Source organism: Nematolebias whitei, chromosome 6, assembly GCF_014905685.2.
Source record: "Nematolebias whitei isolate Nwh7 chromosome 6, NemWhi1, whole genome shotgun sequence".
Classification (NCBI taxonomy): Eukaryota; Metazoa; Chordata; class Actinopteri; order Cyprinodontiformes; family Rivulidae; genus Nematolebias; species Nematolebias whitei.
Window position 1 is genome coordinate 11,546,141 of NC_056503.1, and position 13,539 is coordinate 11,559,679.

A 13,539-nucleotide genomic window follows, 5' to 3' on the forward strand; every position below is an offset into this window, starting at 1 on the left:
CTCAGCCGTCTGAGGAAGTAGAGTCTCTGATGAGCTTTCTTGATCAGGCTGGTGGTGTTGTTGCTCCAGCTGAGGTTGTCATTCAGGTGCACACTGGAGACCACTTCCACCACAGATCCTCTTATGTTCAGGGGGGTGTAGGTGTGTTTGTTCCTTCTGAAGTCCATGATCATCTCCTTTGTCTTCTTCATAATAAAGGTTTTTCTCTTTGCACCAGCTCTCCAGGTGTACATTTGACTGAACATTGTACATTTGTACATTTTTATTTGAACCTCCAGAGCCTTTTGTTTGAAGTTTTTCTGGGAGTTTGTGCAAACTAATCCAGACTAATCCAAACTACTAATTTTGTGTTTTCAGCTAGCAGTGACTAAGAGCGCTGCAACAAGAATACTGCAGGTAAAAAAAAAAAACGACTATGGGATGCACCAAGAGTTGGATAAGTAAACTAATTCAGATTTAGTTGTTTTATGTCCTAGATTGCAGTGACAAGAACAAGTTTGCTTGTTACTTCCAGTACTTTGCAGAACACAACACTTACTGAGTAATCTCCTACAAGGAAGGCTTTTCTGTTGTCTTTCTATTTTTATGCATGTTACATTTTTAGAAACAAATGCAAGTATACTGTTTGTCTCTTTTTTTAAAAGCCACAGTAGCAAAGTGCAAGGGCAACAGGAGAAAGAAACAGGATGAGACATGTTGGTGGACATGTGGCAGCGTCTCTGGGAACGATGAAAGGGTGGGCCTCTGGCTGAGCTATGATGATAGAGCGTCACACACGCCGCTCTTTTAGCACAACTAGGAAACTGTTTACTTTCAGGAGCAACGCTGACGGCAGCTCCTCATAAATGTGATGCTTGTCACTTGTTTTTACAGTCGTGCATCATGTAAAACACGTATTCTCTAGATTTAGGCTATGTGAGATTATGTTCCAGTTTACCGGTATCGTCTTTTTCTAGTTAGAACGACAAACTTGTTATAATACGCAAGCTTACAGTTTTTAGTTATTGTATCTAAGACTAAACAAGAGGAAAATATTGAAATAAAAAGAACATTTATAGATTCAGCAGGTATTATAAAATTGCAATGCAGCACAAAATTATTGACTACCGGTACTTCAAATGTTACAACACAATAAAGTTTTTAATAGTTGAAGGTGGAGTAATGTCTTTTTCCTGTGTGTCCATTTGTCTGTGCAGTTTGCAGAATATCTTTATGAATCACTGAACTGATTTTAATGAAGCAGTCGGCGTCAACCGGATTCAATATGGCCGACACGGCAAAAATCTGAGCAAACACAAAAATGTCCAAAACAGTCAATTTTACAGATACTGGGCTACAGTTTATTGTGGTAGTAGCTGAGACTGGTTCCCAGTGTTTAAAGCATGGTCATTAACAACTGTGGCCGTTTTAAGCAAAATATCTCATAAACCACCAGAAGGGTTTCAATTAAACTCTCAGAAAGTATTCAATGGATGTTCATCTAGAAAAGAAAAACATTTTGGAGTCAACCCAGTTTACAATGGCCACCACAGCTAACTGACTTTACCCTAAACAAAACAGCCATAATGATGTCATTCTTCAACACGAGCTAGTCTAAAACTCTGGCATTTAATTCATAAATACATTTACTTAATTAAGAAATTGTAAGTGGAGGAAGACACTTCTTAATTACTTATTAATTACTGCTGTTAGACTCATAAATCCCTAACCAGGATAATCACTGTACTGCCACTTTAATTGGTGATATGTGACTTACGTGCTGCTGATTATCCATGCTACTGATCTCTTGCCTTTATGCTGCTGTATTCATACCCATCTGCTCACTACAGACTCATGTTCGGGCTGCTGTTTACACCGTATTATTTTACACTAAGCATATCTTAGATCTTTTAGAGTATCATTTTGCATTGTTTAGTGTGTAACTTCCTTGTATACTGTTGTTTATTTGAATACTTTATATTCTGCTATTTTTGGGTGTCACTGGGACCCTGCGTATAATAATATAATTGTGATGCAAATGACAATAGGCCTGTCATGATAACAAATTTTGCTGGGTGATTATCTCAGAAATTATTGCGATAAACGATAATATTGTTTGAAATTTGACATTAATTAGTAGTTATTGTCAAATTTAAGAAGAAATGTTGGGTAGTTTTCATGTAGTACATTTTTTTACCACTGGATGGCAGTGTTAGACTGTTTGAACCGAAGGATGGATAGTGAGTGAGCGAGCAGCGTGCATCTTTAAGAAAAATAGGAGAGAGGCCCCTTGACGTGACATGGGCTGTCTCTCCTTCCTGTTTTTGGTTCTCAAAATGGCAAACGCTCGGTGTGGTTTGAGCTTTTTATCATAGCATTTGTCACACAAAGGTTTTAATAAAAAAATCAGTAAACAAGTTCTCAGCTACTTTTTGCAGAGAAAAACAACTTTTTACACGAAGGCACGGGTTTCAACTGTGGATTTTGGAGCTTCGACTAGACAGAGGTTTTTACGAGGTCGGCCTGTTAGCTTGTAGCTTAGCTGCTTTTAACGCTCAAAAAATGTGATTTTGGATCGTTAAAACCGATTTTAAAGAGAAAAGCGAAAGGGAGGGTTCAGTGAAGAACACTTCTCATCCAGTGTCTTCAGTAGAAAGAGAGAGACACGAAGAAACGACACAACTGATAAATGAAAATGAGGTGGATAATTTTTATTTATCAAGCGATGAATTGATTTATTGTTTATCATGACAATAAAGAAAATTGAACTTTGATGACCTTGTTAAGCATCAACAGCAGTTAAAAAAAAAGTTGTTTAAAGTGTTTATTTTTAACTTCCAGTTAAGAACTGACTTTAAAAAGTGAGTTAGAATGAATTCATGTTTCTGTTCTGTGAAACAGAACATGTTGGAATCCTCCTACACCAGTCTGATGGGTGGGACGATGAAGAGGAGGAGGAGGAAGACTGGGAGGCGCCTGCCCTCGTTGCCCCCCTGTCTCCTCCACACACACCTCTTTGTTTACACCTTCAAGTCCAGACAGGAGAGGAGGAGGAGGACAACTTTGGCGACTCTCCTCGGAACAAGAACAATGGCTGTTCTTCTGCTCAGCTTGGTTCTCCTCCTAGGACCGTCTCGAGCCTTCGACACCCTGGCTCCAGCCCAGTTCGGACCCCCTTCTCTCGGGTTCAGCTCCTCGGTCCGCTCGGTGTGTAAACCCATCCCGAGCACCTTGTCCCTGTGCCAGGGGATCGGCTACAGGAGCATGTGGCTCCCCAACCTGCTGGGCCACGACTCCCTGAGGGAGGCGCAGCAGCAGTCGGCGCCCTGGCTGCCGCTCGTCTCCAAGCGGTGCCACCGGGACACCAAGAAGTTCCTGTGCTCCATGTTCGCCCCCGTGTGCCTGCCGGAGCTCAGCGGGCCCGTCAGCCCCTGTAGGAGCCTGTGCGAGGCCGTGCGCGACGGCTGCGTGCCCGTCATGAGCGCATTCGGCTTCCCCTGGCCCGAGATGCTCAACTGCAGCCGGTTCCCGAGCGGAACCGAGCTGTGCATCCCGGAGGGGCGGACGGAGGAGGAGGTCCGGCATGAGGAGGAGCTCAAAGGTTTGAGGAGTTCTACTTATTTAACGCCCTGATTTAGCCACGTGACATCTTTCACGTTACATTTATAGTTAATTGTCGCTGCGCGCCACCAGAGGAGCTGCATTCCAGAGGCGTTCTTAGGATGTGGAAACATTGGGGGGCCTAGCCCAGGCAGCGACTTGGGGGGGGGGGGGGGGGGGCAAAAAAAATTTTTTTTATGGTAATTTAATTATTAATTTTTGTTATAAAATGTGATTCCATATGTACGACGGAGATTTAGGGCCACACTAAAAAAATAATAAAAATTACATTGCCACGCTAAGAATTTTTTTAAGATATAAAATTATGAGAATAAAGTCGAGTAAAGGCTTAATATTAGAAGAATAAAGTCGTTTTTACGAATGCCTTTTTTTCTCTCCCACGAGTCAGATCCACGACGCGACCTGTCAGTCAATCCAGAAGGCGTGTCAGCAAATGACCAATCTGAAGCTAAGTGACTCGTAATATTATCCGAACTCCGACACGATAAAGCAGGGCTCATCGCATTTTAACTGTAGTAAAATGAAGAATGTTTGTTAAACTTTTATTGTTATTGACGCTCTTACTCAAAACTTGTTCCAATACTGTCACCTACTGTTGTGTTTTTGTATGCTGCTTCTGGGATGCATATGCGTGACGTCATTACATCATGACTTTCATTTTAGTTTCCGTTTGAAAACGGCGCTCAGTGAGAGAAACTGTGCATGCAGCGCTGTTACAGGTCTTCAATAAATATGCCAGAAAGAGGCTGAAGAGACCCAGCGACTCACTTTTAGGAGCATTTAGCTTCAGATTGGTCATTTGCTGACACGCCTACTGGATTACTACTGGACAGGTCGCATTGTGGATCTGACTCGTGGAAAAAATAAATAAATAAAAGAGAGCTGTAAAAAAAAAAGTTTTGTACGACTTTATTCTCGTATTTTTAAGGTTTTTAGTTATCTTTTTAGTGTGGCCCTAATGCTCCGTCGTAGGTTATAAAAAGTGATTCCATATGTGTCACCGACACCAATTTAATTGTAGTTTACTATGCATTTAGTGTCAGGGCAATTCATTCTTTAGTGTTATTTTTTATACTACTGTTTAAATGTAATGTTTTTCACTTTTCTTGTGTTTTGTTGACGTAACTGCTGAATTTTCCATTTTTGATCCAATCTTATGTATTCTCACTGTGAGCAGTTAGAATGAGGTTATTTCCGTGTTCCTCCCCACAGAGAGTGTTATCTGTGATGTCTGTAGCCTGACTGATGAAGGAGAGACTGACATCCAGGACAACTTCTGCCACAGTCCATATGGTGGGAACAAATGGCACAATTTCTCAGAATATGATTTTACTTTGTCTTTCCTTCAGTAAACTTCAACCTACCATTTTTCAAAGTACAAATATTTGGCTAAAATGTGACACAAAACACATTATGGGAGACATAAAAGTTGTTTAACAATGTATCTATAGAATAATATTGTCTCTTTCTCTATCACAGCCTTAAAGATGCGTCTGGGCAGCATGTCAACAGTGGGGGGCGACCGTCAGCTGGTCCCTCTGGCCCGCAGTCGCATCCTGAGGTGGGCAGGGGGAGGTGCAGAAAACGCAGAGCATTATGGAGGTGCAGTGACCCACAGGGCGTTGTGGCTGCAAGAAGGAGACAGCTGTACGTGTCCTGGTTTAGATTCTTTAGATGTGAACAAAAGCACGGAGCTTGAAGAGGAGAAAGTAGATAAAAGACCAGTGAAGGAAGGAGGGAAGGTGAGGAATCGGGTCTACAGCGCATGGTTCTTGGCCCTGGCTCAGGCTGAAGAAGGAAGACTTGTGTTGACTCGACTTGTCAGGTGGACCAGAGGGGACAAAGAGCTGAAGAAGTTCCTCAGAGTTCTTCTTAAAAAAGCCTGTCCAGACATTTAAGCAGCGTGTCATGAGTCATGAAACCACATACTGCTAGTAACAAAATCCAACACTGCGAACAAAACCGTGAAGAACACAAGAATAAACATCAGATAATCACAACAAAAATGGTTAAATTGTGTCATCTGGACCAGGTTCTTTAAGTTAGAGACGTTTCATCCTCCATCCAGAGGACTTCCTCAGTCTACGGCCTGCCAACCAGATCTGTCCCATAGGTAGCCTTCACGGCTGTGTTTCAAGACAACCTCCTGTTGGAATCTCACAAGTAACACATGCAAACAGAGCACACACATATAAAACAATCATATCACCATGTACAACAATCAAATGTTTTAGGCCAGATGGCCGACTTACTACTCACAGAAACAGCCTGAGGACACAGAGAATGTGAGTAGCAAGTAAAACATTTGATATACATGATGATTGATTGTTGTGGATGGGTGTGCTCTGTTTGCACGCGTTAAAAGTACTGCTGAGATTCCACCAGGAGGTTGGCTTGAAACCCATCAGTGAAGGCTACCTATGGGACAGATCTGGTTGGCAGGACATAGACTGAGGAAGTCCTCTGGATGGGGGACAAAACGTTTCTCACTTAAAGAAACTGGTCCAGATGACACGATTTAACCTTTTTTGTTATCTACCTGGATGGTTGAGCTTACAAACCTTTAATAAGATAATACAGTGTATTTTTATTAGGGAATATTAGTGAATTACCACAAATTGTTCCAAAATCCATCTAACGGATAACAAATATATTTTTATTTTCCATTTACAATGGGAATGGGAGTTGAGTTAATACAGAAACCTGTCGTTTCTGTGTCTAGTTGTAACATCATTATGGTAATAATGTTACAGTGGCAGTGATGGTGGCACAATGTTCTGTCTGTTTCACTGCAGTGTATTTACTGCAATATTTGTCTATTTTTCTGAACGTAAGAAACAAAAAGTTTATCACATTATTACGTGAATGAACCAGGCGGGTTGTTTGGATAATGTTTGCAAATTGTTTGCTGTAAAGTTGCTGTTATTTTTCTATTTTATTTTTTACTTTAATATGAGAATTTTCTTTAATTGTACTCTAAATTTACCCATTTTTACAGTTTGAATAAAACTACTGACTGAACAGAAAACGTTACACAAACAAAAAAGTGTCAAAATTTTTACCTTTTTTTAAAAAAAAATTGCGTTTCATTTACTTATCCCTAATAATATAATGTATTTTGAAATATGTAACCTGCTGCTGAGTGTGAAAACAACTCGGTCAATTTTACAGATATTGAAATAAAGTTTGCTGCTTATTGTATCATGTTTCGGACTATAAGGCGCCCTGGATTATAAGGTGCATTAAGTGAAACAAAAGTCAGATAAGTCCAACTTTATTCAGCTCATTCACAATACCTCTGAACATTGTTCAGTTGTACCACATGAAACTGGTTCGAGGTCAGTAAGCACAAACAATATTAATACATGAGGTGCACCGGATTATTAGACACTCTGTCGATTTTGAGAAAATTCGAGTATTTTAAGTGCGCCTTATAGTCCGAAAAACACGGTAGCTGAGACTGATCTCCATCACATACCTTGAGAGCTACGAGACTGCACAAATGTTTATTTTTTTGTTGTCATTTCTTTGGAATCAATTCTGATTGTTAGCTAAATATTTTATGTACCAGTGAACAGGTTTTGATGAATATTTCAGTAAAGTATCATTTGATGTAATTCTACAACTGATAAAACATTTGGAACCAACCCAGATGAAGACGGCTGCCTCAACTGATCTTAGAAAATACAAAAACATCAGTAACTTGTTCAGCTTTACAGATGTTGTGCTGGTAGTAGTTGAGAGTCATTCTCAACACATCCTTGAAGTGCTATTCATTCAAGGTCTTTGCTTAAAACTGTCAAGCCTGAACGTTAAAGTATCTTACTAACAATGCATGGATTTGAATGTATTTTTCATAAAGTAATCAGTGGATTTATATCTTCCACTAATTGTAACTAATCTTAGGGATTCAACCCAATTGAAGATGGATGCCACAGCTAATCAGCATTATTCAATGTATAAATGACAGTTAAAACTCATGCATGGCCATGTCTTACATTGTTTCTTTAAAGAATGTTGAGCCTTTAATTGTGTTTAAATGATCGTATATTATTTTTGAGTTTCCCTCTATTTGTTATTCTAGAAAATATAATTTAATTAGTCTTTTTCTCGTTTTGTCTCGACCAAGTAAAGACAGAAATTGGACTCCACAGAGCACCTGTTGATATATCAGTTTCATTCTGCCTCGGTCTCACTGTGTCTTTAACACTTTGTATAATGTTGCTCCAGCTCTGAATATTTTAGGATGGTTGATTAATGTCATTAAACATCAGAGAATTTCTTTTTTTTTTATCTTTATCTTGCTGTTTTATATTAATTCGCTGGTAATAATTACATCATGTGTGTCACGTGCACGTGGTGCATTAATTATTCAAACTCCAGCACCCTGTCCTTCTCAACACGTTCCTTAATGTTTCTGCACCTGTCTCCACTGAACTGCCTCGTCCGCTCTTAAAAACCAAACAGGTAAGTTTGTTCAGCGTTTCCTTTTAATAAATATTGTTCAGTAAGAGCAGAAACCTCATAGACTCTTTAAGTTACCTGGAAACATCTAGAAAGGCACAGCACGTGTCCTCACATTTACATTTCTGCCTACATCTCTTAAAAGTAACCAGAAACCCCTGACTTGCAAGTTTCTAGTTTGAGATTAAGAAAAGTCTATAAAGATATAAAAAGAAATGTTCTGTCACAGTTATGTACATATATTAATTTGAATTATTGGATCACTCAAAAAAAATTCACAAAAGCCACAAAAAAAAAATAAAAAAATACCAAGAGTAGAAAAATGTCTTCGCTTTAGTTGGGATTATTAAATTGTTGCATTATGGTTCTTCATAATTTAATCTTTCTTAATGTCTTCCTATATGAGAAAGATGCATCAAATTTGAGTTGGTGGTTTTCTATTTGGTATGCATAAGAAGCAGAATTTAAAAAAAAGCACGTAACAGAAAATGATCTTTGGTCTATAGTACATGCTCAGACACATTAAAACAATAGAACATATATAAAATCATACAGAAACATCACACATAAAATCCCATATCCATACATATCGTATAATACCTAAACACCCACATGCTTGTAACTATATGCAAATCAACTACTATGTTCCTTCATTTAAAAGATTACAGTGGGAATAAGAGTTTTTATAAGTATGATTGTTTTATTATGTGTACTGTACAACACTTTGGTCCCATGGGTCTTTAAAGTGCTTTATAAATAAAGCTGGTATGGTATGGGTTTTTTTTTTTTTTTTTTGTGGTGGAGGTGGTGGTGGAGGGGGCACTCTAAAAACGATTACCTGATGGTGTTGAAATGACTGGTGAAGGGGGTGTAAAGAGTCTTTGGTGATACATCTTGCTTTCCTTTGTACTGCACGACTATCAAATTCTGTGAGATGCATCTGAGGGTATACCTGTTTCATTATTCTGGTGAGTTTTTTATTATTATTTTACTGGGAGTAATATACAGTATTTAACTTGTTTATATATTGATTGGTTTACTCTGTTCTTTTAAAAATAAAGATGGTCACCCTAAGAGGGAGGCCAGCAAGCTCAAGGAGTCCTATTATTCATTCAACCTTTATTTAAACAGGTTAATCCCATTGAAGAAAAGAGTGATGACAACAGTGGACAACAATAGACAGTAATAAAGGATGCGTACAAATTAAAAAAAAAATTTAACAAGTGAAAATAAAATGGTAATTAAAGGGGAAAGTAGCAACAAAAAAAACAAAACAAAAAAAAGGCTAGGTTGTAAGGTGATGTAGAAAACTAAAAACAGAAACATGGCTGCATTCGTTTTTTTCCCAGGAACTTAACAGATGTTTGAAGCCACTAAGAGAGGTCAAGGTCGAGAGCTTTAGATCTTTTTACAAGATATTCCAGGAAACAGGAGCGGAGTAGAAGGCCCTTTTGCCTAGTTCAGTCCTCACTGAGGGAACACTGCAGGTAATAATGTCCTGAGAGCGCACGCTGTAGCTGCACTCACACAGAGACATGTAGGAGGAGATGTATGAAGGCATCAGACCAAGAAGTGATTTAAAGATGAAAATGTACCAGTGAGAGAGTCTGCGTGAAGTTAATGATGACCAGTTAACCAGTGGATACAGCTGGTATGGGCTTTAGAGGAAACTGTGGGGTATTAGTGAGACAGTTGCTGAGGCAAAGGCTAATTGATTAGTTCACAGAACTTATCAATTTTAGTACAGACTACTAAATATGTTTACTACATTGTACTGAGGTTCTAAGTTAACACAACTAAACATGTTTAACCAATGTAACATTATTTAAAGCTACTTACATATAATGTTTTGCATAACATTTCCTCCAATGTAATTAATTACCCTTTTGATCTTCAAATTGTACTGAATGCAACACTAAATTTTACAAGAGGAAAAAAATACATTTCAATGTTCCAATTTATTTAATTTTCACAAAGTATTGCTTCAAAAAACATTTTAAGTGTAACTTATCATCAAGCTTGTCACAAGTAAAAAATAAAATAAAAAATTGGTAATAAAACAGTAGCCATTAAAAAAACCCTTGCCATCCAAACATCAAGTAAAAATAGACAATAAAAATGCTTGACATTGTTATAAATTGTTTAAATAGGAATACAAACACCGCAGCATTCATCAGTTTATGTATCCTTGTGAAAAACTGGACACAATAAAATTAGACACAGTCTTCTAAATCTTCAACTTGAAAAGGAGCTGATGAAATGTGATAAAAGATTTAGCATGTTTTATGTGAATGTACAGTTCGTGGTTTTGGTAAATGCAGGCAACTGAAGCCATAAATTCCTGAAAACTTAAGATGCAAAATATTTAATGATGTTAATGTTAAGGAAGAACTTCCTGTTATTTCAGCTTAAAATTCTAGTGTTCCCCTCTGTGCAGACAAGGAACGTGGTAGATGTGGGGTCATGAAGGCACTACTGCATAGCTCTGTGAGCAGGAAAACTGTTTTGGTCAATCGAGCACACACGTTTCAATTTACTGCTTCAACTGACTACATTTACCATCAACACTGACTGGACATTTACATGAAACATGCTGAATTGTCCTCAAACTGTATTATATCAACTGGGTTTTACTATCCAGTCCTGAGAATACACTTCTAAATTTCATCTCTGTAGAGTGTCTGGACACCCATGTCTCTCATACCAACCGAACATTATAAACTTTGTTAAAAAGTAACAGTTGTGGCAGAGCTGTTTGCATTAGTTTATGCAGGTAGAGCTGATAAAGTGGCCACTGAGTATAATATACTGAACCCCCCCGACTGTTCACTGACACAACACACAAGACAACATTTCTTTACATTACAAGCTGGTTGTTCAATGTTTGTAACTTTGGTTTTAGTTCACTGTGGCCCAGTTCAAGAAATACCTGTTGGATGAACTGGAACGTGGACTTCACAGACCTAGGGTAGTTGAAACGCATAGCGTATGCAAGTCCAAAGAGAAGACACACAGGTCTGTTGTCCATCACCACTTCTCCTCCAGTGATGATTTTCAGAGGCTGGACTGAGATGCAGGGAGGATGAGGGCACAGCACCCTCAGGTTCAACGAGGAGGATCCCAGTGTCGGTGTTGCAGAATGAGTCCTTAATAAAGACAAGTGCACAACAGAGATATTTCGCATTAAGTGACCTGCAATAATTGATCAAAAATAATTTCCATAAACCAATTACAATATTTGTCATATCATCTGTCTTATCATAACATGCAGCCCTAGTTTCCTTGTGTAAATTGTGTATTAGTTTGAGCTCCACTAAAGGACACCAACATCATCAGGTGTTCATGGTGAGTGGAACGATACTTTATTCTTTCATTTGTTAAAAGCTATGCGCACAGGTTTTATTCAAATACACGAACTGTCATCAGGGTTCTCACGTCTGTCTAGGCCCAAATTCTGACATGAACTTGACACAGCATAGCATAAACATTAATTAAGATTAAAGGGATCATTTGGATTTTTTTAAGTGGAGTTGCATGCGGTTCTTACAGACGGTCAGCATGTTACTTACAGTAGATAGTGGTCAGCCTTTCCCCACTTTGGAGAAGCAGCAGCAGGATCAGTGTAGGAAGATAAGCAATGTACGTTTGTGGACATGGTCAGCAGCAATTTGTACTTTTAGACATCTTGAAATATCTATAATAGTTTGAGTAGACACATATTTATTATATTTACAGTGCCTTACATTGCTGTCTTGACAGACTTTTCAGACTTGAAATGTAAATTAAAGAGCTCTCTTCACACCAACCAAATGCCATAGACAAAATTAATAATTTTACCTCACAGAACAAAAGAGTTACTGGTCTGTTAGTTTGTGTTATTGTGTGATTTCAGTGAATCCACACCAATCAAATAATAAAAAAAACAATGGAGAGCTGAGTGACAAGACAATTTTTGGGCAAGCTGGCGCTTCTTATGGTGTTTGAATGGATCCAGTGAGGCGAGGACTACATCTGCTTCGCCCTTAACCCACCAGCGACAGCCTTAAAGGGCGAAGCCTATATGAAATAGAACGTTGGTTACGTACTGTAACCCCAGATTCTATGAGTATAGGCGTAGCCCTTTAAGCGTCGGGCCTCACTGGCTCCTAAATGGCTGAAGAAAAAGCTATTTTGGGAGCCGATTACCCGCTCTTAACGTAATTTATACGGACCGGGTGGGGCCCACACAACAGGTGGGCGTGGACTAAACTTTTCAGTGCGTTGCGTTGCATGACGAGATAAAACCCACCAGCGACAGCTCTTAAAGGGCTACGCCTATACTCAGAATCTGGGGTTACAGTAACAATTTTTACACCAAACTTAATTTCATGAACCACAAGAAAACAAGACATTTACTTTGTTACCAAATAAATAAGTATACTGTATATGACAACTATACCTGTGATTTTTTTTCTGTGCCAGGATGGTGTCCCCTGCTATTGCTCTGGCCTTCATTCCTCTTCTGCTGACAGTGTTAATCAAATACCGCTACTTCTTTGTGTTGTTCTATCGAGCCATTCTGGTCAGGATATGGAAGGACTGTACTACTGGTTTGAGCCGAGAGGAGCGCGCCTACCAGTATGTTCTCACTCATTGCACTCTTGGAGACCCTGACAGCATACTGGATGCTTTTGATATTTGGTGCAGTAATGTGGAGTTCATCAGCAACATTGGGCCTAAAAAAGGTGCTGGAAGAAATCATTTTATTGATCAGCAAGTCATAATTTCTAAATACTACACACATTTTGATGCGTTTTTGTAGGAAAAATCCTGGACCGGCTGCTGATGGAGCAGAGCCCTCTGACAGTATTAGAGCTGGGGGCTCATTGTGGATACAGCACTGTGAGAATAGCCCGGTCTTTGCCTCTGGGGGCCAGGCTCTACAGCGTGGAGATGGATCAGAGAAATGCTGCCATCACAGAGAAAATCATCCGCATGGCAGGTTTTGATGACAGCACGGTGAGACAGTAGGTAACTGTTACAAAATGACCCCCCCCACACACCTGTTTTTATATACTCGTTCGTTTCTCCAGGTGGAGCTTATTGTGAATCCATCTGATGAGGTGATCCCTCGGCTGAGATCCGACTACAGCTTGGAGAAGTTGGATTTAGTCTTTATGGACCACTGGAAGAAATGCTACCTGCCTGACCTGCAGGTACTAAATCATTAGAAAATATGTTTATACACAACTTGTTGCATCTTGATTATCATCCCTTATGTCTCTGGGTATGTCTCAGCTGCTGGAGGACAGTGGTCTGCTGGGAAAAGGCTCTATGGTTCTGGCTGACAACGTGCTGTTTCCTGGGGCTCCAAAGTTCCTCCGATACCTGCGCAAGTGTGGCCTGTACGAGTGGAAGATCCACCGAGCAACACTGGAGTACAGCAGGGGCATCAGGGATGGGATGGCAGAGCTGATTTATCAGGGAATTAAATAA

General features: G+C 39.4%; 2 protein-coding genes across 2 annotated transcripts; both read left to right on the forward strand.

The window, feature by feature from the left end:
• The first annotated feature begins 3,057 nt into the window (after window positions 1–3,057).
• On the forward strand, window positions 3,058–5,569 carry sfrp2l (secreted frizzled-related protein 2 like). The gene is made up of 3 exons (XM_037678031.1): window positions 3,058–3,580; window positions 4,813–4,893; window positions 5,080–5,569. Exons 1-3 carry the CDS (start codon window positions 3,070–3,072, stop codon window positions 5,496–5,498), a joined length of 1,011 nt encoding a protein of 336 aa, XP_037533959.1. The 5' UTR covers window positions 3,058–3,069; the 3' UTR covers window positions 5,499–5,569.
• Window positions 5,570–12,526: 6,957 nt separating this feature from the next.
• Window positions 12,527–13,539, forward strand: tomt (transmembrane O-methyltransferase). Its single transcript, XM_037678033.1, has 4 exons — window positions 12,527–12,788; window positions 12,866–13,062; window positions 13,137–13,259; window positions 13,342–13,539. Exons 1-4 carry the CDS (start codon window positions 12,527–12,529, stop codon window positions 13,537–13,539), a joined length of 780 nt encoding a protein of 259 aa, XP_037533961.1.